This window comes from Saccostrea echinata, unplaced genomic scaffold, assembly GCF_033153115.1.
Source record: "Saccostrea echinata isolate AGI-Se365-2 ecotype Australia unplaced genomic scaffold, CSIRO_AGI_Sech_v1 ptg000054l, whole genome shotgun sequence".
In the NCBI taxonomy this organism is placed as follows: domain Eukaryota; kingdom Metazoa; phylum Mollusca; class Bivalvia; order Ostreida; family Ostreidae; genus Saccostrea; species Saccostrea echinata.
The window spans coordinates 45,054,299-45,078,659 of NW_026889803.1; the positions used below are offsets into that span (position 1 = coordinate 45,054,299).

General features: G+C 33.3%; 1 protein-coding gene across 1 annotated transcript; it reads right to left on the minus strand.

Moving 5' to 3' along the window:
• Nucleotides 1-5,940: 5,940 nt before the first annotated feature.
• LOC133172513 (ankyrin repeat and SAM domain-containing protein 6-like) lies at nt 5,941-22,943 on the minus strand. Its single transcript, XM_061307412.1, has 17 exons — nt 22,651-22,943; nt 21,554-22,136; nt 17,244-17,288; nt 16,629-16,836; nt 15,584-15,681; nt 15,177-15,303; nt 14,903-14,933; nt 14,648-14,788; nt 14,325-14,429; nt 14,038-14,190; nt 13,680-13,827; nt 13,263-13,531; nt 12,905-12,965; nt 12,702-12,766; nt 10,429-10,545; nt 10,143-10,240; nt 5,941-8,718 (listed from the first exon to the last, which is right to left on the minus strand). Exons 1-17 carry the CDS (start codon nt 22,774-22,776, stop codon nt 8,679-8,681), a joined length of 2,415 nt encoding a protein of 804 aa, XP_061163396.1. The 5' UTR covers nt 22,777-22,943; the 3' UTR covers nt 5,941-8,678.
• Between the last annotated feature and the right edge of the window lie 1,418 nt (nt 22,944-24,361).

The following is a 24,361-nucleotide window of genomic DNA, read 5'->3' on the forward strand; positions in this document are numbered from 1 at the left end:
AACAGGGCATAAAATACGGACCCCTGGATATTCCAGCGGTGAGATCAGGTGCCTAGGAGGAGTAAGTATCCCCTGTCACACTCGCCATGAACCCTATGTATTGGTCAGGTGGACAGAATGATCCGGAGTCAAATTTAGTATAAACAGAACGGCCTAACAATTAGTTAGAAAAATGTCAGTGGAAATAATAATGTAACAATGAAAATCCAAGAAAGACGGCGGACCCCCACCCCCACCCCCCTCCGACTTAAAAATAGTAATACATGTATGTAGGATATTCTTCTCTGTAATATAATCACAATTCAACGTTGTGTTTTATTGATAATTGACATATTTTCAAGCCAGATGGCTGAACATGATTATTACACAACTGTTCAGCGCAAGTGTTGATTCTTAAGGAATTATAGAAACTTTATATAAAATGTTTTTCATGAATTGTGATCCTGTTCTTGTTTATACTTTCAAATGCAATAACTTTCGTATAGATCAAAATGTGTCAATTCATGAGATGTAATTTCCGTTCTGTTTGCGCAATGGCATTGATAATATCAAAATAAAACATGATTTGAGCTACATCACATACATTATCGTATTTTATTTTTCTTAAACTGTACTTTATATACAAACTGATATTGATACCTGTATATACGTAAAATTGACTGTATAGACGTTTTAACAGAACGAAAATAATGTAAACATTTTTTTTCTGATGGCATTTGGCTTCAATTCGTTTTAACATCAATGGAAACGTCTTTCGTATTTCTGTTCGGGTGAATGCCATATTAAAACTATTAAAAATATATCACTTAACATAAAATGTGAGTTTAACAGTATCAAAGTTCTAAAAGAGAAACCAGTGGCGGATTTAAGGGGGGGCCTAAAATTTTCAAAGTTAGCGTAAATTATAGTTTCGTCGAGAAAATGTAAAAATGTTTACTCGGTAGACTTCATTTTTACCCTACAAAACCTCTAAAATCCAGGATTTACGGGGGCTTCGCCCCCTGGGCCCCCACCAGGTCTTCGCCATGGACCCACTGGGGGCCTCAAGGCGGTCCCCAGATCCCCTGCCTACTTTTTGCGCCCCCCCCCCCACCTCAATTCTTGGATTCTCGCCTGGAAAGGAAAACCCCCTGATGTATATACGTAGAAACAAGCCTTTGTTTACCTAATATCATACAAATCAAACTGAAAATGTCTTTCTTTTTCATTTCTTCAGAATTGTTGATTGTCTCTAGAAATCAGTTTATTATTTGCAATTTTATTCATGCAATTTAAATTTAAAATGATACAAATCAATCAACAAAGTTTACATTCAAACAGTTGGTCATGATCGGGGAAAAAATTATGTGAATATTGTTGCAAATCCTATTTCCATGTATGAATTTCAAGAATAAACAAGCATTCTGAGAGTATTGCATTAGCAATACTAGTCCCCTACCGGCAAGTGTAATCTGGTTCCGTTCCCGTTAAGAATTGAAAATGCCATAATTCCGTCAAAAATTAATGAAGCGGGACGAAATGCAAACTTGATCTATAATTAATCAAGGTAAAGCCACATACCAAAAATCAGCTCAATATCTACAAGCGTTTAGAAGAAAATTGCGGAAAACCCTTAAAAATTGAAAAGGCCGTAATTCCGTCAAAAATCAATGAAGCGGAACGAAATGCAAACTTGATCTGTAACTCATCAAGATACACTCACATACCAAAAATCAGCTCAATATCTGCAAGCGTTTAGGAAAAAAGTGCGGAAAACCAAGTGGGACAGACTGACAGACAGACAGAGGGACAGACAGACAGACAGACAGACAGACAGACAGACGGACAGACAGACAGACAGACAGACGGACGGACAGACGGACGGACAGACTCAGAGGAAACCTATAGTCCCCTCCGGTTTCACCGGTAGGGGACTAATAAAGGACATTCAGGTGTACGATGAAACTGGTTACATAGTTGTCGTTTCTGACATATACATGTATATTAACAGTTACATACTACTTATTCCAAATAATTCATTGATACTGCATTCTAGAAAACAAACCAACCAACACTCTCTTAGCTTTTAAAAAAAGTCACAAGAATGTAGTACTTGCTGCGAATGTAAAAAAATTGCATCCTGGCGCGAAAGATGCTTGAACCCGTAGATCATTCTTTTTTAAGAATTTTGGTAACGAATGTTTCGGTAGCTGAACATTGTTTCATTTATAGTAATTTTCTTCTAAATAGTAAGCTAACAATAAGATATTATTAAATCATGGTCAGTGTAAGGAATGCAGTTCTTGGATAGTTGAAATTTACCATATGTTAGTAACCGTGATATCATTCTATATAAGATACAATCCTTCACCATTAATTTAAAATTTGCAAAGTTTCCTTCAAATCAAACGCATTCCAACCTTACGGGCATACAATACAGGATACTCGTACTTTATTGGATGCCACAGTCTGTTTTTATTCTTTATCTGGTGACATGCATAGGATATCAAATAAAGCCTACTATAATATAATACTATGTAATTATATGTTCTATAATATTAAAAAAAAACACACACACACACACAAATTAACTGTTTTGAAGATATATGCTAACTAATTAAAGATTGAATTGCAGCTGTTATTTCAAAATAATAATAATTAATAATATTAATAATTAATAATAACCACGTAGTGAAATTTATCGGAGTCGGAGACAGTAACATACGTTTCGAAAAATCACAGTGCACTTGATGCCAAACAAAATATTCCAATGTGGTTTGTTCACTCCATCCAGGGACCTAATGACTAACTTAGTATATATAGGTCCCTGCTCTATTTTTGTATATTGCCTAATAGTTTACATATTCATTAATTTGGGGATTCATTTAAAGAGTACTTTCTCTGTCACCTCATTATTTTTTTACGCTTAACACTCCAGGGACAACACTTGCACCATTTTATTGAGATTGAGTGTTTAGCCTACATCCAGTAGATGTTGACTACAGTCTGTCCACTTCTCTAAATGCGGCATATATCATAAGGTTATATATATAGGCTATGTTATTTGTGTATCTGAAATAAATTTCCTCAAATTTAACAAAAAGAGGTCGTACTGCCAAAATATTATTGACTTATTTCATTTTAATATAACGATTTTTGTGTGCATTAATTTCAACCATCCGGTTTTTTTTTTTTTTGTTTTTTTTTGTTTTTTTTTTTTTTTTTGTTTTTTTTTTGTACAGGAAACCGGAATTGAATAGATCTAGCGGAAATATTACACAAATAGTTAACGCTTAGAATCAATGTCATTTGTGCGTTTAGAACAGCGGGAGGTTAGCTTTCTGCAAGAATGCTTGTTTTCAACGTAGAATTCTTTTTTCCACAGCGTGTTCAGATTTGGTTGAATGCAGAATGTTGTTGATGTACTATTTAAACGAGAATGGGGACAAAATATACACTTTACAGGTACAAAGAAAATATGTGAAAAATATATATAAGTAGTAATTCGACCAATTAAGGAACTCCATTTGATGTGCAAACATGAGAAAAACTCTTTTCTTTCAAAATTTCGTTTTCTATAGATGTGTCGAGGTGTAGAGAAGTAAGAATCATCTACCGGTGTGTAGAATTATGTACAAGCCCTCACCACAAATCTAGACCAAGTTCAAATTTAGTTCCTGATCATGTTTAACAATTTTATGAAAACATATATATTTTTGTATTAATTAATATAACATTGTAATACCATGTGAAATAAATGCCTTATTGCCCAATGGCATACCTTTTAACTTTTATTTGAATTTGTAAACTTTTTGTTTATTAAAACTAGATTATGCCTTATAAAGGTACTAGAAAAAATGGGGGGGGGGAACGAAAATATGGATTTAATATTCAAAATATTCGATATTCTGTAAACAGGTTGTCTTTGGTTCAATACTGAAATGGAATGTCATACAAATACTTCAAACAAAATTGCTATTGAACCACCATAGAAAATTAACTTTTTACCTTTTCAGAAGTTGTTTTAACCTTTAAGATGTATCTTATATTCAAATATTTAACAAGATTATGAACAAGATGTTTAAACAGGTAAATAAATAAATAATAACTGCAGCATAACCATTTCATAGAAAAACTTGAAAATCATGCTTGCAGGTTTTAGAGGAATAAATTTCCACTTCCTTCTTTGGATTTGTGTTCTTTATGATTGCATTCAATAAAAACTCAGAAACATGACTGGCCATGAAGCAGTCTAAAAAAAAATTGGACTTGTATTGAAGTGTATAGTAGAGGTGCAAATATACAAGTTTAGTTTTAATTAGATTGGGCATGCACCATTTGACCATATAGAAGAGCATAGTATGACAGTTGGTATGGTATCTGCAGGGTGTTCCTTTGAAGATGTTGGTCTAAATATAAAATAATTCATAAATTGTTTCAATGGGCTGAAAAGTATTTTGACTAGATTAAGGGAGGTAAAAATAACTCTTCTGTAGGTAGACAAGACATTTTAATTAATAGAAACCACACAACAATTTCAAGATTGTAGTGTAATATTGTTGCAACCGAAAGTGGGAATGGGACGGACTGTGTATGGATGCCAAAGCACTAAGTGACTACTGTGCAACGTTAGACATTTTGCTTGATGTCATTTGAAAGGAAGGGTCCTTATCACTTTTGCAACCTCTCTAACCACCATCGGTAACTGTCAACCTTATATCTGAGTACAAAAGGTGCACAATCGGCTTCAGGAAATTAGTTTGCACGCAAGAGGGCCATTTGAGGGTGTTGTGTTGAAATAAAGACATTGGCAAATTCAATTTTAGTTAGCAAGACAGCAATTTAAATTTAGTATACTTCTGTCGATGAGGCAGATATATTTGCAGATGAAAATACTGAGTGGTGCATTAGAAATATTGTCTAGTGTGTATGTAAGGTTACATTACATCTTCTGTTTCTCCTGTAATTTAGATGAGAATTTGTGCCCTATTACTGTCTGATGTCAATGGATTGCTTTAAACAAATGCTAAATAAGGCAGTGTTCAAATACAAATTCAGTTATTAAAATCAGTTGATTTGATTTCTTTTTCTGAAGAAAACTGATCCTATGGGACGACCAACTTTATCAGCTCACCCTGCCAGATTTTCCCCAGATGACAAGTTCTCCAAACAGCGGGTTATGTTAAAGAAAAGGTTTGGCCTTCTACCAACTCAACAGCCGAAGGAAGTGTACTGAGCAAAGCTGCCTGTATATATTGAGATAAATTTTACATTGAGGACTTTTATTATTGGAAGAGTGTTTTCTAACTTTTGATATCTAATTTTGTAGATATCTAATTCAATGTATTCTAGTAAATGTCATTGTAGAACACTTACTGCCACATTATCATGATTATTCTTCATCAGAGTATACTATGATATATTGTCATTAGAATATAGGCCTATATCATTTGTGAATTTTTTTTCTTTTTTATCTTTTTACCTATTACTCTTCTTGAGTGCTTCAAACAATGAAAATTGGAGGAGTGCTTAATAGATCTACATTTCCTGGTTCAAGAATTGAGTAACTATCATGGTGTGGAAAGGTTAACTTACTTACATATATTGTCTGTTATGGGCTCTAAATTGGAAAATAAATGTTCTGTTCTGTTCATATGTTAAAAGCAATAGATCTAGATATGTACAATACCATGAGTCATTTGTGGGATCCAAAGTGATTTAGAATTCAATAATTGTCATGAAATTTGTAATATTTATTTCTTAAGATTATTATTTAAAATATGTAATTACCAAATATCCTTGCACGTTGGTAATTAAATCAAGGAAATACCTGTGTAGCTGCACAGGAAGGATATGTTCGCACACTGTGCAGGAAACAGGATCATTGTGAGTGACCTACTGTTACTCAGCAATTATTGGTTGATTCAGCATTTGCAGTAATAAAAATAAAACAAGTGTACATACTTTTTGTCACTTTTGTTTATTGGATGTTAACACACAGATATGGTGAAGTTTACCAGTATTACACAGCAGTTGCGTAGAACATAACTTTGATGGATGAACAGCTGTACTCTGTAGGAGTATTTGGCTTTGTCAATGTTGTATAAGTATACTGAACTGTTATATTCACTCAGTTATAATCCATAGTGTAAAAACTAACATAGGAATTGTAAATCAACAGCTTACAATGTTTTGAGACTTGTCTTAACTATCATATTAAGTGAACAAAGAATAATTGTCTATAACAGAAATCACAATAAATATCACATGAAGCCTTTATCACATTCTTCAAGGCATTTAAAAAAAAATGGTGGTAAGGGACGGTTTTTGGTAAGCAGATTTATATAAAAGAATTTGAAAAATTACCACATACACCTGAAAATACTTTGTAAAAATACCTACATCTTTAAAAAGATGACATAAAGCATATTAAGTTTGGATATCATTACATGTTTTTGTTCATGATAAAATAATATGTACATATATAGAAACATATATACTGTAAGTATAGAAGAAATGATTCTTTATGGTACATGCTGTACCTTTGAATTTGATTATAAAATGTTCATTTTCATAAGAAAAATGATACTAGAGCAGTTACAAGAATATTTGGGGAAAAAATCCATAATTCCATGATATTTTCAATTTACTAAAACTCTAAAAATGACTGTCATATCAAATCATATCTGTTTCCATTATGAAAATCCATTCATACTCATTAAAATAATGGCCTAAAGCATGACCTTAGAGACTTATTTTCATATCTAAATAATATCCTATGACATAATTATAACTGATTGAAACAAAATTTGATTAGTAAGTTAAATGTCCAACACATGTAAAATATATTTTCAGCAGTGCCATGGATTACTTTATAAGAGTTACAACAATTACAAAAGGGACGGACCATCAATAACAAAATATTAACATTAATTATGTTCTAATTAATACACAGGGAGTGACATAGAGAGATGTTTCTGATAGAAACTAATTTTTTTTGGCATTGGAAGGCCACCAAAACAAGAAATATAAAAAATTGAATGCAACTGGCATTGTCATGTCAGAAATCTAATCAAATACAAAAGTACCTGATAAGGTACAGAGTGTATAATGATATAAAACAATAAACAAATACACAGCAGTACAAATTAAATGAACTGTTGAGGAAAATGAATGTCAAACAAATGTATAAACATAAAGCATGTCACTTACTTGTCAAAAACTTACGATAAAACAACAAACTGAACACAAAGTTTATAAAATACTTTAAAGCAACAAAACGAGCACTTTGCATAACATGTAAAAACAGGAAAAAAAATCCTTTGAAATATGACGAACATTTTGCTACTACATGTAGTAATAAATCTGATAATAAAAATATACTTCACCGATTTTTCAAGCAGTGAGGTCAAATAGGAAAACACAAAATCACAACAGAACTTAAATGCAGACATGATTATAATGTATTGCATACATTGGATATAAAACAAATACTGCAAAATCAATAAAAATCTAAAATATCACAAATATAAGTTAAATAAATGTATGCATTATTTCCTGAACTGACTCTTCATTGCAATAAATTATGAATCTAATGGGCACCTCGTGTTGACATCAACAATCCTACATTTCTACACACATTTACAGACAAAAAAGCATCTCCTCAAATCTAGACATTTGTCACTGTGATATTTCACATACATTGATCTTTTAAAAATGATAGACAAAAATTATGATAGTGTTTTTAATACAACCTCAAACTTTTACACTAAAAGTATCTAGTACTTCTATTGAAAATGTGGCATTACTATTCCTGTATTGGCATGAAAAAATTTTATCCACTGTTTGCTAGTGGCCTTGAACCTTGATTCAAATCAAAGGCAATGTAAATTTGTCCAGTTATAATAACTGCAGTCTTTGACTTATGCTTCTTAATTTCACACTCTTGCAATCATTTTATTGGTATGTTTTGAAAGAACAGTACTTTGAATAAAGAAACCAACATATTTTCATTTGATTGATAATTACAGTATATGACTCTTATTATACTGGGATACAATTGACAAATACTCTGAATATATGTTCAAAAAAATTCTATGTCTGAAACATTTCGACACTTTGAACTTCAGGACTTCTTTGTAACAACCTAGTTTTTTTCTGTAATAGTTGAACAATTGAAAGATCAAGAGGAATTTTTGATATGGTGTTTCCTAAACAAGATAGGGATGCACACACACACAAACATAAAATGCACATTAACAGTACTAACTGATTGATAATCATTTGCAACATAAATGCAAAGAAGGGAAAAACCTTCTGTCAGCAATTTCATATATTGCTTTCCACTAACATTTATCACTATAATTACAATACTTTTCATAGCTCCATGAGTAAATTTGCTTTTGTTCTTGGTATGAACACCTTGGAGAGCATTATCACACTAAAATCAGCTGACCTTCAAAGTACACTGTACTTATCAATTACAACAAAGCAAATTTCTCCGTTGTCGACCTTCCACTCAAAGCCCAACAGTACATAAATGTATGTTCTGTCCAACACTGACTGGTGGTGACAATGAACAATGCAACTGCTAGATGATGGAAAATTGTCAGCAGAGTACCTGGTATAGGACTCCAGTTCAACAGGTAACAGGTGTGTCCATCATCTTAATGCATTTCTCCCAAGTACACATCTGGCTGTCAGGAATTTCCCAGCTCACTTGGTTCTCTCCACTGGTATCTGTAAAGTTAAGTTACCATCAATGCATGTACAACTTGATAAAGTTGTACAAGGTCAGTTCATGATGGATCATTTAACAATATGTTTAAGCATAACAATAATGACTAGAGGAACTGGAGCCCACAAAAGGATACCTCCCGCCTCCTAAATGTTTATAATGGCAAAGTCCATGCTTTGCTATGGGAGACCTGAAATAAATGTCTAATCAAAAAGTAAAATAGGAGGTCACAATTGCACTGTGTAATAAAGATTCTGTTAAAGTTTCATTCAATTATATTCAGTGGTAAAGGAGGAGTTGCAAATAAGAGATGGGTACCCCACAATATTATAGAAAGAATGGCAGTGTTCTTTGATGTGTTATTGGAAACCCGAAATATGTGTCCGATCAAAAAGTAAAATAGGAGGTGCACAATGGCACTATGTAACAAAGATTCTGTGAAAATCTCATTAAATTTTATTCAGTGGTAGTAGAGGAGTTGCAGATAAGAGATGTATACCCCAAAGCGTAACAAACTTTTTATAAAATCAGGGGTACCCATTTCTTATCTGCATCTCCTCCTATACCACTGAATAAAATTGAATGAAACTTTAACAGAATCTTTATTACACAGTGCAATTGTGACCTCCTATTTTTCTTTTTGATTGGACACATATTTCAGGTTTCCCAAGCAACAAATGGACTTTGCCATTATACTCATATGGGAGTGGGGGTATCATTTTGTGAGCTCAGTCCTCACAGTACCTCTAGTTTTGAAATGATTTGATAGATTGTTTACACTTACAGTAGCAGCATCACTTTCCAAAACATAAAGTCAATATGCAGAATTACATGTATATACAATGTAGTTGACATTTTTACCAAATTTAATTCATCGGATAAAACTTGAGGGAGAGGAAGAATTTGAAAAGTTGCTCCATAGATCAGAGAGATAACAAGAGATGTTTGTGAAACACTTATGCCCCCCCCCCCCTCTGGACATGCATACCTCTGCGAAGAAAATGAATGAAAACTGCAAATAATTGGAATTTTTCTAAGTCCAAGGGGCATCACTCTGTTAAAAATTTCTCGATTGTACCAAAGTTGACCTAGATATTCTTATGATAAATCTGTATACCAAATTTCATTTCAGTATGTGCAATCTCTGCTAAGAAAATGAACAGAAACTGTTGGTAGATCAACAGACAGACCGACCGACCTACAGTAGCAACGCAATATGCCCTCCCTTCTTTGAAGGGGGACATAAATATCAGACACTCTTAAAATGCATAATCACTTATTGTCTTCTACATGTCAAATACTTGTATCTATAGAGAACTGGACACAGATACACATTGTGGGAACTGTTAGAAATTGAGATGAAATCAACTGACACATCCCAGTGTTGCTAGGTTTGAGACTTTACCTAGAGGAGGACAGACTTTACCTAGAGGAGGACAGACTTGCTTGACTGTCATTAGATCTGGCCTTCAGAGTTGTTTGGAATGAGGTCATTGTGTCAATGAACTGTTGTCTGTCTTTACCCTGTTAAGTAAAAAAAGTTTTGCAGTTGAAATAACCTATTGCACAAAAGAAGGCAGTATGTACAATACCGGTATGATGTACAAGTATATTCTCAATTTACAGATTAATGTTTTAAATTGCTAGTGATGTCTTTGCAATTAATGCTAATAATAGACACATAACTTAATGCCTGAAAAACATTTTCCTACCTTTCCTGTGTTGAGTTCTGTTATGGCTGTCAGTATCTGGTTTTTAGCCTGGGTCTGCGTGATTCCCAGTTCATTGAGATCTGTGTCTGTCAGAGTAAGGAATGCTTCCATGTCCACCTAAAAATGGAAGTGTTAAAGAGAATAGTATACATGTATCTAAAACAGCTCAAAGAAATTTCCTCCACTTCGACTGTGATACCATGATGGACTTTCAAGGAACACTGTTCAAATTCATCTATAGACAGTCAAGTAACATCAAATATGCATAAAAAAAGTCAAAAACTTGAACCAGAAATACCCTAAAACCTTGAAAATAAGCCGCGGCTTATTTTAAGTTTTGGTAAGAAAATGGGGGCTTATTTTCAAAACCGTCTTATTTTCAAATCGCGGCTTATTATCAAAACCAAAAACCGGTAAGCGACGAGAGCATAATCACGGCTTATTATCTAAACAATAAATTATAATCGATCGATTTTGAACTGCCACATTAGGCCGAGTATAATATGCACGGCTATCGGACATACTGTAGCATTACCAACAGACATAGACAATTTCTTGTTGTTTACCGCTATATTTAAAACCTTAGTAAATTATGATAAGAACGTGAACTTGTTGAAAATGTTAAATTTATAATCTGTTGATGGTTAAATCATATTGGAAAGCGAGTTAAAATTAATTTTAGCTGCATATTCAAGCCGCCATATCACGATGTTATCTATAGACGTTTACACATTCCTTTGCTACGTGCTTGCGTAATGTATCAAATCAGTCTAACACTCGGTTTTCAAAAAAAAAAAGAAAAAAAAAAGCAATTAATGTTTTTTTTTTTTAATTTTAAATAACTCAGTGGAAATTTCATGTAAACACTCCCGTATACGTCCCAATTAAAGCCATTGTTGTGAAGGAGTGTACTTGTTTGTTTAATAATTTTCTCATCACCGATATTATCAATGGCTTTGATTATTTTCATTGATATAATTGGGGTCGATTTATAACCTTCATCCATTATAGTAATTTAAAAAAAGAAATATCAAGTTTGTTAAAACTTAATTATTAAAATAACTCAAGCTCTGTTGAAAATAAGAGATTACCGTGATGCACACAGTCATGATTACCGTTGCTAAATAAAGATTTAAGTCGATTTTATAAAACTGAAGTTCAACAGTTTCTCGTGCACTGTTGAAATAAAATTATTTCTGCGAGGATAAAGACGACATGTAATGAATGTCAAGATTTCTGTGAGCTAAAAAGAAAATAATAGTGCTTTAATATCTTGTGCTTTGTTGAATAAAATCATTAATGTCAAAGAATGTTTATAATGAAATAAAATATATTGTAATTAAAAATAACACTGTGTTCTAAATGGAACTATCAATACCGGCTTATTTTCAAATCAGGCTTATTTTCGAGTAATTTTCAATGCAAGAAATAGGTGGCTTATTTTCAAAACCGGCTTATTATTAAATCCGGCTAATTTTCAAGGTCTTAGGGTATGTCCATAGGACATGAAATCCCTGCCAAGGGTTCATTTGTAATGCAACATTAAAGAAATGTACCTTGCTTCTTTTTTAAGATTAGGGAAATGAGGAATAGTGAGGTCAAGGTCACAGGGAAGGATAAGGTCAGAAAATTATGATACAGTTGAATAGCTCTTAACATTTTTTTTACTAGTGTATGAAGTTTCAAGTCTGATGAAAATGTCTTGAATAGTTTCTTTGAAACTGAGTTTAAACACAATAAATAGTAAAGTCAAAGGTCATAGGGAAGGTCAGGGTCAAAAAATTGGATGCAGTGATGATGTTCAATAATTCTAACCAATATGTATCAGCCTATGAAGTTTGCTAAAAAGTTAACTTGAAACTGTGCTAAACACAAATTTAAGAAAATGTGGTCAAAGGGAAAGTCTAGGTGAAAAAAAATGATGCAGTGGAATAGCACTTACTACAGTAATATGTTTCAGCATTTTTGATTGAGAAAAATATCTTGGAATAGTTTCTTTGAAACTGAGCTAAACACAAACTTAAGAAAATGAGGTCAAAGGGAAGGTCAAGGTAAAAATAATTTGATGCAGTTGAAAAATAATTTGATGCAGTTGAAAAGCTCTCACCAAATTGTATCAGCAGATGAAGTTTGGTAAATATATCTTGAATGGTGTCTTTAAAACAAAGGGACAAAAAGAAGGAAGGAAGACAGACATGAAAAACACTTAATGCCTGGGCCATATTCATGGCGGTGCATAAAAATATACATGTAATTTATCACAGCAATCCTACCTCTTGTTCCTCAAATATAGGCTGGTACTTTTCTAAGGATAGTTTCTTCAGAATGCCAGAAAGTTCTTAAAGAAAGCAATAAGCTCATTAGGTGGAAATTATGACAAATGAATGCATAAAAAAATACAATTTCAAACTTTAGTTGATCCTGTTAACATTTTAAAACACATTATAAACAAGAAAAGAATAAACAAAATATATACCATCAGTGGAGCCATCATTTTCATGAAGTGAACTAAGAACACGATTGGGGTCTTCTCCATACTTAAAATATACAAAAACAAATATTTACACAAGATAAGAATTACAAATTATAAAAAGAGCAATACACTGTATGATAAGTGACTAAAATGGCCCCTAAAAATGAACATCCAATTTTACTTTAGATATAGCTTTACCTTGCACAGCTGTACACGTGACCTTTATTCGTAATTTTTAATCTGATCAAAATGCCATTAATTTAGAAACATGACATCATAAAGTTTATCTTTTATGAACCAAATTAAATTTACCAAATTTTAAACAGATATAAACTCTGTATATGTGACAGTGTTTCCTTACCTTCCCAGGAGTGGGGGAGGGAGATGGGGTGAGGGTGGATGTGGTACTGCCTTTAGATGATGTGCTCCTCCCAAGTGATCGCTGAGGTGTGATAGATGAACTGCCACTGGTTGAACTGTTTGGTGAAGTTGTGTTGGATGTGGCTTTAAAAGCAGAGGGCACTGTGGAGGGCTTTTTAAAGAATTGTCTTTGTGGGGGATTCCGAGGGGCAAAAATGCCTGGAGATTTGTTAGACTGGTTCCAGAACACTCCATTCTGCTGATATTCTCCTGTAATATCAATCTTTCAGCTATCAAATATTTCACAACTCAAAAAAAAAGGTTTAATCAAAAACTATTTCTTCATATTTAAATAAGCAACTTTATTAACGATTCTTTAATAAGAAAGATTGCATTATCTAGACCATTCATATTTTACCAGAGGAACTTGGACTAGGGTTGCTATGGTTACTGTTGCCATTGGACAACTGTGCTGAGCTTGATGGACTAATGGGACTGGAACTCAATGTAGTACTCTTCTGAGGCAAGAATTTCATAGGCTTCATCATTGGACGGATGGGTGATGGCTGTAATAAATAAATGGAGTTTTTTTAAATAATCCTCTCAAATTTACATAATGAATGAATGAAACCCTTAGATTCAGTAATGATCAATGTAATATGAATTACAATATGAAGTGTACCAGCAATTCTTTTTTCCCACATTTTTAGGTTTATTAATGAATTATTTGCAAACCGAAATCTTTGAATTGAATAGTGTAAAAGCACTGAACTGACCATGATTGCACTAGCAGTGTCTGATCCTAAGGTGCTCATTGATCGACGGCCAGGGAGAGACTCATCGATTGCAAAGCTGGGCTGGGGCAGAAATGGAGGGATGACGGGTTTCAGTGTATCACTCGTCTGGCTGGATTTCATTGGATTGATATCCTTCAAAGAATATGCATCAATGTTGTGAAATTTGTGAAAATGAGTTTAAAGAAAAACTGTGCTTCTTGCAGTATTAATTGAATAAAGTTGTATTTACTGTACACCTTAGACAACTAAGTTAGAGTTAAACCTACCAAAGTATAACGGGAGGCACTCTGCTTATTTTCCAAAGTCATTGTTCCATAGTTGGTAACAGATGAAGTTTGTATGGGATCAACAAAGTTGTTTACTTTCTTTGGCTGGAAAAAATTAACCAGTCAATACCACTTTGATAAAATTATGGTACACTTCAAGTTCTTAAATCTGTATTATATCATAAGCAAAATTATTTCAATAAATTAATACTAAAAAATGTTAATTTTCTATTTTACTGAATGCTATAAAAAATCAAAGTGGATTTTGATATATTGATCCTCATGACAAGGTTCAGATTTATAAAATATGTGAATGATCTTACCACTGTGGGACTAGAGTTATTTTTGAAGGATAAATCTTGGACAGATATAGAGGTTTCCAGAGTTGGCATCGGGGCTAGACGATTCGTCACATTAATTTTCTTAATGTTTCGGAATCGGTTTGATAATCTGCTCAACCATCCCTGTTCAAAATATAAATGATAAACCTGAATTTATCAGCATTTAATTTTTTAAGAGTAAACTCAAAGATAATGTCCATCTGAGAAAAATATTCAAATCAGAAAAGTTTCACCAACCCGAAGACCTGTCTTTTGCGTATCATCAATGCTGAAAAAGAAAAAATATTTCACTGATATAGTTAAAAAAATTAGCTTCATCAAGTATTTACATTCAAAAGCCGCTGACAGGAAAATTTCCTCATTTTGCACATTAAACTTCAACATATATTTCTTTCTTTGATAGAGCCAAACTTCTTTGCATGAAAATTTTAGGAGAAAAAAACCTATACTATATATTCATTCATCCGATTCTAACCCTATTTCCCCATTTCCTTCCCTCCCACACATATACCTTGAATCTGTGGAGGCAGACACAGACACACCGTTCTGTTTAGACCAGTGCTTCTTTGACTTGTCCACTTTATTGACAGTCATAGCTTTAGAAGCCAGAAGACGGAGCAAGTCAGTGTCCACATCATCTGTAGATAAAAGTATTGTATAATCTGTATCATATCATTATTGCAATGTTTTTGAATTTGCAAAAGGCGTTATTTAATAATTAATGCTTTGATAGTTAATTGATATTAAATAATACTCTGCTACATGTACTGAATATTTCAACAAAAAATATGTATCATTAGGTCTATTTTACCCTTGCAGCCCCTATCAATTTTACTCCACCTATGATATATGTAAATTGGTAATTTAGAAAAAAATTTATAGTCCTAAATTCTGCGCTGAAAGATTTAAAGAACCCACCAATGAGAGAAGCCATATCAAATGCAGTGCATCCATTCTTGGCTTGTATTGTCACATCTGCACCTTTTTCTATCAGGTACATGGCAACTGGTCTTCTCCTACATTTAGACATAATACATATGTAATAAGCGTGCAAATTAATAAATAAATAAGAGGTACAATGTTCATAACAGCGAATATTTCCCTTTGTGTTAAATTTAATTCAAAAGATTTCAATCTGCATCTTAATATTTTTGTATTTTCATGTTTGAAATACATGCATGGCATTCAGATGTTTATGGTTTGAATTTTTGCAATTTCAATTTTTCAGTTATATTGAGTAATGATCCATGGTTATTGCTGTTCATATTTCATTTTTTTACTTATATTGTTTCAATTTTTCAGTAAACTGAACTGCAAAATTGGCATCTGAAGTAATGACCCATCACACGATATGTATGTATTGCCAACATGATTTTCATAATAGTCCATGATAAATGAAAACTTAATTTTATTTTTTAAAGTAGGTCAAATTCCAAGGTCAAGGAAATTATGTCAAATATGTTGGTACCCAAGGAAAGGTCTTGGCATAAATAATACACATGTGAAGTATGAAAGGTCTAGCATCAACCATTTAAAAGTAATGGCCATGGTTGAATTTTTTCAAAAGTAGATAAAACTCAAAGGTCAAGGTCAAAAGATCAAAAATGTTGGTATGTAAGCCAAGGTAAAGTCTTGTCACAAGAAATACACATGTGAAGTATGAAAGCCCTAGTACCAATTGTTTAAAAGTTATTGGCCAATGTTAAAGTTTGGTAAAATTTTTGCAAAAGTGGGTCAAATTCTAAGGTCAAGAGGTTAAATATATTGATACCCAAAGAAAGGTGTTGTTTCAAGGAATATACTTGTGAAAAATGAAGCCAGGTACCACTGACTGATCAAAAGTTATGGGCTAGGTTAAAGTTCCTGTAGACAAACAGAAAACAGACAGACTAAAACTATATACCAATGAATCTTCAATTAAAGGAGACATGAAAAAACAAAATGTAAATAAAACAATATGTACCCATGATAGGTGGCCTGCATAAGTGCTGTCCACCCACTGATAGTGTCCTGTTTGTCCATATCACAGCCATGGTCTACTAGTAACTGGGCTATGTCTAACTGTCCGGCCATTGAAGCAAACATCAAAGGGGTGGCACCCTCTTCTGGGGAACAAGCATCTCTCTGACTCAGATCTTGGTCCAATATGGCCTGAATTCTTTTAATATCCCCTGAAATATTAGAAAATATGCTCTTAAGGTATGATGCCACATATTCCTCAAATATCTTATTTTGCATCTTTGTTATATACCAAAATCATTTATAATGATTAATATCAGCTGATTTCTAAACAGTTTTTGAAATGTCTGGAAAAAAATATATGAACCATAGATCAAGATATGAGCAATTCAAGTAATTTCTTGTAGGATTATATAGGAAATACCATCCTCCTGAATATTCCACAAATGTAGCTCAATTTTTTTGTGAGGAAGTTTCTTAAAGAAGGAGAACTTCAATATCAAATTCTTGGGAAAAATTATGTATTTTTGAGGAACATGGTGTCTGACCTTAACCATTTAATACTGAAACTTTAATAAGAGTTGAGGAGTGAAATATAATACCAGTGATTTAAACTTACCAAATTTTATTGCTTCAATAATGTCTGGTTTCTTTTCTTCTGTAGCTACAATAAAAAGTGATTTAACTTTGAATGTCTTTCTGTTTATAAAATACTTTTGATCATCTTTTTTGTATTCACATGTATTTAATCAATCTACTTAATAACCCAATTTCTAACTGCCCAATGTATTACACAATTATATATATATGAATATCATATGATTAAAATCAATGAATCTGATTTTCCTGTACATGTAGATAACAGAGGTGGGCATTTGTAATATGATACATGTATATGCATGCATTTAAAAAGCTTAACATCTGATTTACCTAGTAAAAAAACTCTTTATCTGGAATCTCAGTCACCTGTAGGTTACTTTTATTTGATTCTTTTTCTTATTCATTCTTTCATCAAATTTTATAGCCCTAAAATACTACATGTAATATCAACATTTTTCTAATACAACATATACATAATGTAAACTTAACTAGGGTTCTTGAGAATTAATTAATTTTTTTATATTCCTTAAAACTTTCTCTCCTTGGAAATGGGCATGTCCCTTCATATGAGGATGACACACCGCTACCTCTACTCCCATCCCACCACAATCATTAGCTAAGAATACTTTCTTGCAAAGAGCTAGGTTCACTTTATGCATAAAATGGCCCTGTCCTTACATCAATTAATTGACTATCACCTTCTGTCCTATTTCATATATCAAAATAAAGTAGAGACTTAGTGCTTTCATTTCCTACAACATATTTTTTTTTGAGAATCCAGGTATTGGAAAACAATCTTTGAGAAAATGCAATGTTCTTGAATTTTGCAGAAAACATGCGTATTTGACTACCTTCAGCAAAGAATTAAAATATGAGCACAGCCCACGATCCAAAAATTAAACATGTTTTGTGATCTTCAGAAATAGATCTTTCATTATGTAATTGCATATTTTGGATCAGAGGTTGTGCTCTATATGAAATATTGAAAAAATACCTCAACTTTTGGCGATTTTTAAGGGAATTTACAGGATATGGGAAACATGACGTATTTTATGACGTCATAATGCATTGACTAGAGAGAAAATTACGTCATGTTCAATAGATACACGGTCACCAAGAGTCCAAGTTATAAATACTGCATTTTCAACCAAAACTGAGCAGTTTCGATTTTTCAGAAATTCTCAGGGCCAAAAAAGGCCCTAAGTGGCTCTTGCTCTTTGAGTGACATTGGCCTTAGCTAGGTTAAGGCAAAAAAAGCAAAAATATGAAATCATGATACATATAACATAAGATGGACAAAATTCCAAGTCACCTCACTGACTCAAGTGATGTCTTACAGAATCTAATACCTTATACTGCATTTGTTTACACAATAACATTCTAAATTAATTAAAAAACACAAGATGTAGAATCATTAATTGTTTGACTAATTGAAATGCAGTTGACTTGTAAGTGCCTGACACAGTTCAGAGTGAATTGATTGAAATTGAGCCATTGATCATGTTGATGAAAAAAACGAATATATATGCAAGAACATTGAATATGTTGAATGAGCAAATGTACAGTAAATGAATTCAAACAAACCAACTAAATTATTGAATTTCTTAATAATAATACAAAGACACTATATGCCACTGTACTTTAAATCTTGAAATAGAAAAATAACACCTTTGTTGTTTATCTTGGGACACAATCAAAGAACTGTACACAGCTGCAATCCGAATACAAATGAAGTGTTCACTCAATCAATACGGCCAAATAATGATTTAATTTCTGTAGCTGTCAAACTTAACGCACAAAGTACATTGCCTCCAATGTGACTTAAAATATCATGAATCATTATCTTTAAAAAAATTTGTAATTATTATATTGCCTTTTGAACAATCTGTACTTTTCTTATTATTACATAATAGTTTTTTTAATTATGATGTTCTTTTGTGCCTATAATCACTTAAAAACCCAATTTTTTTACTGGACGGTTACCTGAGGAGGGGGAGTGGTCTTGGTAGTGCTGGTGTTATTTACCTGGAGAGCCCCAATACTCAAGATGTCAAAAATCCCTATACATGCTGCATTACATGGGAAGTCCGGTTTTTGGTAATCAGGGTCAACATTATGCGTTTTGAGTGAAAATATTTAAAATGAATTATGTACTGAAATATAAAATTTGTAGACTAGCGTTTTCGTCGATATCTTTTAAAGAAAAAAAAAATAAAAAGACATATCTTTTTTAAAAATTAAAAAAAAACGAAAAATACCAAGCAATCATATCAATATTTTAATCGCCAATAAAAGAAATTATTATAAAATATTAAGTGTGAATATTGAAATAAAAAGATTCCACTTATTGTGTGGACATTTACCACGATTGGAATATTAATTACTTTTCTGGCGATCAATGGTGTCCAAATATTCTCAATTTCCGAGGGTCCGGTTGAATAAGGGGCTCAGAAGAATTATCGCAGTCTGTGCTGCTAAGAAACCTTCTCTCTCCGGATCTCAGTTATTGAAGGAAGAGAGGACTTGAATATCTGCTTATTTTTGTTCAAAAAGTTCTACATTTGCCTTGGACGTCATATCGCTAACAAATACAAAACAGCAGTGGATATTGAAAAAAAAAAAATCACGAAGTCACAGTGACTGTTTAATTACCTACTCTCAATTATTTTTCAAAAATAAAATTATCAACCAATATAACAGCAACATGGTTATTTTTAACCAGAGTGTAAACAAAGCGACCTTTCACGCTGTACATGAAAGTGTTTGACGCATGACCAGGTAATTGTTTTCAAAACATGCAAACTCAGATCATCAGGTAGCCCAAGTAACTGGCCCGTCAATCAAATCAGAAGCTATTGTTTTTTTTTTAATGATTGACAGGCAGTGTATATTGATCTTGAATTAGGTAGATTTTGGGGACGTTAATGTAAAATTGGGTGTTTAAGAAACCCCAAATGACACTTGTTCAATTACCATGATTTTTCATAAAAAAAAATAAATAATGGTGATTTTTAACAAGAAGACTATAGAATCACTTGACATTGTTGAGGAATCATCAGTGGAACATCACAATTACAAGTAGTGCTACGACTGATCCTGTTCCCAATTGAAATTTTACTTTTTATTCTCAAAATTAAGATATAAATTCCCAAATGATAAGCAAATTGAATTTTTCAGTGGTTGTACATTTAAAAAACTTGAAATTTTGAGATTTCAATGATTCATAAAGATGTGAATAGGAAATGAGCCTTCAGTCTAACTTTTTAATCGACAATAAAACTTAATATAAGACACCAATATTTCCAAATTTTGTTACTTTCTCTAGAATTTCCAGTTGAAAGGGTACAGGGCCCTTTACCAAAATAGGGTAAATTAAGCCCTGTATCTTTCAAGTCTGTGGTTTCTGGGTTGTTATGGATGGCATACATATAGTTTTATAGTATGAGTAAAGTAACTTGGTTGGTTGGAATGAAATGAACTCACACTTCATCTTGGCAAGTCTGGAATTCAGGATATACACAAGTGAAAAATATAACTACAATTAATAGAGTTATCTACCCTGTCTTAACTTCTGATCAACACACATGTATAATATCAATTGAAAGTAAATATCCATCGGGTGTCTATTCAAACATTTAATGGCTAGTCATAACAAACAAATGCCGGTAATAAGAATTGTCTACATTCATATGTAAAGTTCACTCTGCCCAACCAAGTCAGGGTTGTCCCTTAGGACTGAAATACCAGGTTACATTGTTGCCCGCGTGACGCAGTGGTTAGAGGGTTCGCTCTAGAGTCATGGAGTAAGGAGTTGATCCTTACGTCGCGGGTTCGAATCCCACTGTGGGACGTGGAGACTGGTCCTTCGGATGAGACTGTATAAACCAAGGTCCCGTGTCGCAGTAGGTGCTGGCACGAAAAAGACCCCTCACTGCTCAATGGCAGTAAGTGCCGAGTATAGGACAAAATTTGCAGCTCTCCAGCGGCAAGTGGTGGTGTAAATCTACATTTTAACATTTGGATTTTTCTTCTTAATCTTTTGCCATAGTCTGTCTTAATTTCATCAAAGCAATACCTTTTCCCACTAAGCTCTTAAGCAAATAAAAAGAAAAATTGAAAATTCAATAAACTTAAAAAAAACTAGTAGGCTTTATAGTCTGTGGGACAACCATTTCACTTAAATGTCTTTTTTTAAGTACTTTCCATTCTATAATAATGTCTTGGTAAAAGTACTACGCTACATGTGCCAAATGGCATGAAAACATTGATATTATTTTTAATTTCATCACTAATTACCATCTTCCAAAATTGGAGAAATAAAAAACATACCCCTCTCAGGTTTATTGGTTGTTTTTCTATCCAGGTAAGCAGCTACCTCTCTCTTCATTCTCATAGTGGCAATATCCAGTGCTGTTCTGTTATTGGCGTTAGTCACATTAGGATCGGCTCCTCTTTCCACCAAGATCTGAGCTGTCTTCATGTGTCCATTTAATGCTGCCACCATCAGTGGTGTTAAACCTGAAGTAGACGTCCTAAAATTCACATCACAACCACGATCCAGCAAGAATCGTAAGACTGCATCATGTCCATAGAGAGCTGCTGCCAGTAGAGGGGTAAAATCACACTCATTAGCACCACCTGATGAAGATAACTCTATACCAGCCTCAACCAACTGCCGAACTACCTGAATATGCCCACCTCTGGCAGCAAAAGTGAGTGCTGATGCACCAAGACCTGTGATGGCATTAATGTCTGCTTGACGTTGCTGCAATAATGTTGCAACAACATTGGCATGTCCATTTCTAGAAGCATGCATTAGTGGAGTCCAGCCATAATTGTTGGTTTTATTAAGAGCAGCCCCTCTCATCAATAACAAACGTACAATGTGGTCATGTCCATTTGCTGCGGCTGTCTAAAAATAAAACACATAATATATATAATCTTAATAAAATAGAAATATGTGTACAATATATGCAATGATTTAAATCTTGGATAGATTTTCCATTTTGATTTTCTGCAATAACAGGACTTTTAAAAAAAGAGAAGATACTAAATTACACATTAAGCATTCAATTATGTTGGCCGAAATCAAATCTGAAGTTTCCAACATATTACAATTCCCTAATAATGCAAGCTAGATTAAAAGACTACTGCTGTGAGTTCACATTGTTATTTTCATCACACAATAGTACCCCAAATTATGAACCTGTTTCTTTGCATCAACATGATTCACATTTCAGAGATTCATCAATTTCTCTTTCTTTTCATCAAGTAGATAAATCTGCTCAACATGTCCAAAAGCAACCAACAGCTGATCAGCTGATAAATCAGCCATAACCATGATAACTGATGGGGTTACCTTTCTGTCTATGTTCAGTGGCACATACCAAATATTTAGATATAAAAGAAACAGTAATTCTCCGTACCTGAAGAGGCGTGATCCCCACCTCGTCATCCTCACAATCCACATCAACCCCTTCATCTAACAAGGTTTGGGCTACAGGGGCTTCCCCGTGCTCACAGGCGCCAAGTAATTGTCGAACCCGTTCCATGGGGCTCTGTCGCCAAAATTACCGTTCGTATTTACCCATGATTGTATATGACTATCTCAAAGTGAAACATAATTCAATCTTTCCTTCACATCGTCAAGTTCGTCTTTTCTTTTCACTCATTGTCATTTACTTGTCACTATGTTCGCCATTTTGGTTCCGCTCGTGACGTCATTTTTACCAAAATGCTTTTCGGTAAACAAGGCCACGTGCTACCTGTCAACACTCTTTGCAGCTTTGGTACGAATATGCAAATAGACAACCAAAGCCTCTGACACTTTTTTCTATAGTATGTATCTTGATGTTTTCTAAATTCCGTCTCAATGTCATCAGACAAAAAAAATGCAAAAGGAAACGCATTTTGAAAGAATTCTACTTACCTCATTGAAAAATAAAAAAAAAAAAACTACCGATACAAATATATCTTGATTTAATGGTCTGTGAACCAAGTTTTACTGAAATCAGAACAAAACTTTAAGAGGAACAGAATTTTGAAAACAGGACTTTCTACTCTTAGTAACCATGGCAATGTACATTGTTTGTCAGAATCAAAAACTAATTACTAGAAAAATGTATCTTAGAGTAGATTACTTGTGTACCACGTTTTATTGAAATCTGATAGAAACTGTTGTCAGAAGTGAAATTTGAAAAATTGTCTTCATACAGACAGAGACATATAAAAACAGAGATTGAGCTCAAATTAACAGTCACCTGAGTATGATACAACTCTGCAAAGAATCCATAGAATGGCAATTTGATCATAATAGCCTATAATAAAACAAACTAAATTGATAGGGAAAAGTGTGTTGCTCTTGCACAAACAAATGGAGTGTTCAATGATCAAGAAAACAGTTTGTCTCATTCTGTAGTAATCTGAAACAACTTTTACTTGCCTTTATATACCAGTGCTACCTACACTTCCATTTGACACTAGTATCAATAATTACAAGTACAATATAGTGCTTCAGCATAAGCCTCTTTAATCATTCTGTTCTGTTCTTTTAGTAATATTTATGGTCAAAAACCTTTCTACATTATAAGCAACATTTCCATAAATTCCATGTGTTTTTTAGTTCAAAACAGTGCAATTAGTTTCAAAATAGAGCACTATGCTACTATGACACTACAGTAATTTTCTTACAACACTGAACAAGGGGCTCAAAGGCATTCATGGTCACCCGAGTATAATACAATCCCACAAACACAAAATGAACTAAAACTTAGAAACAAGAGAAATAGGATGATCATGGATCAACAAAATTTAGTTAGCCTGGTAATCAGCAACGACTCAGAAACTTTTCTGTATATGCTAGTTACCATCTTTATCACTATCAAATGTGATTTTGCACAAAACACAGCATTAGCATAGTAAACTCAGCATGATCTCCATACCACAAGCCTCTCTTGGTCTTTGAAAAATATTCAATGTACATACATTTATTCATGTACTGTTTTTACAATTAAATTTACAACAAGAGGCCCATGGGTCATATTGCTCACCTGAGACTTTGGCTAGAGAAATGCAGATATCAGTTCATTATTGAAAACTTTCAATATATAAGTGGTCCCAACCTACCCCCACCCCTAG

Bases quoted from the DNA above. Each gene is read 5' to 3' on its own strand.
- LOC133172513 (XM_061307412.1), bottom strand. From the start codon at position 22,776: ATGGAACGGGTTCGACAATTACTTGGCGCCTGTGAGCACGGGGAAGCC. The intron at 14,430-14,647 runs GTAAGATCATTC...AATTTTTTCCAG, and splicing joins ATAACTCTAGTCCCACAGTG to CCAAAGAAAGTAAACAACTT. The intron at 13,532-13,679 runs GTAAAATATGAA...TTGATATTACAG, and splicing joins CCCTAGTCCAAGTTCCTCTG to GAGAATATCAGCAGAATGGA.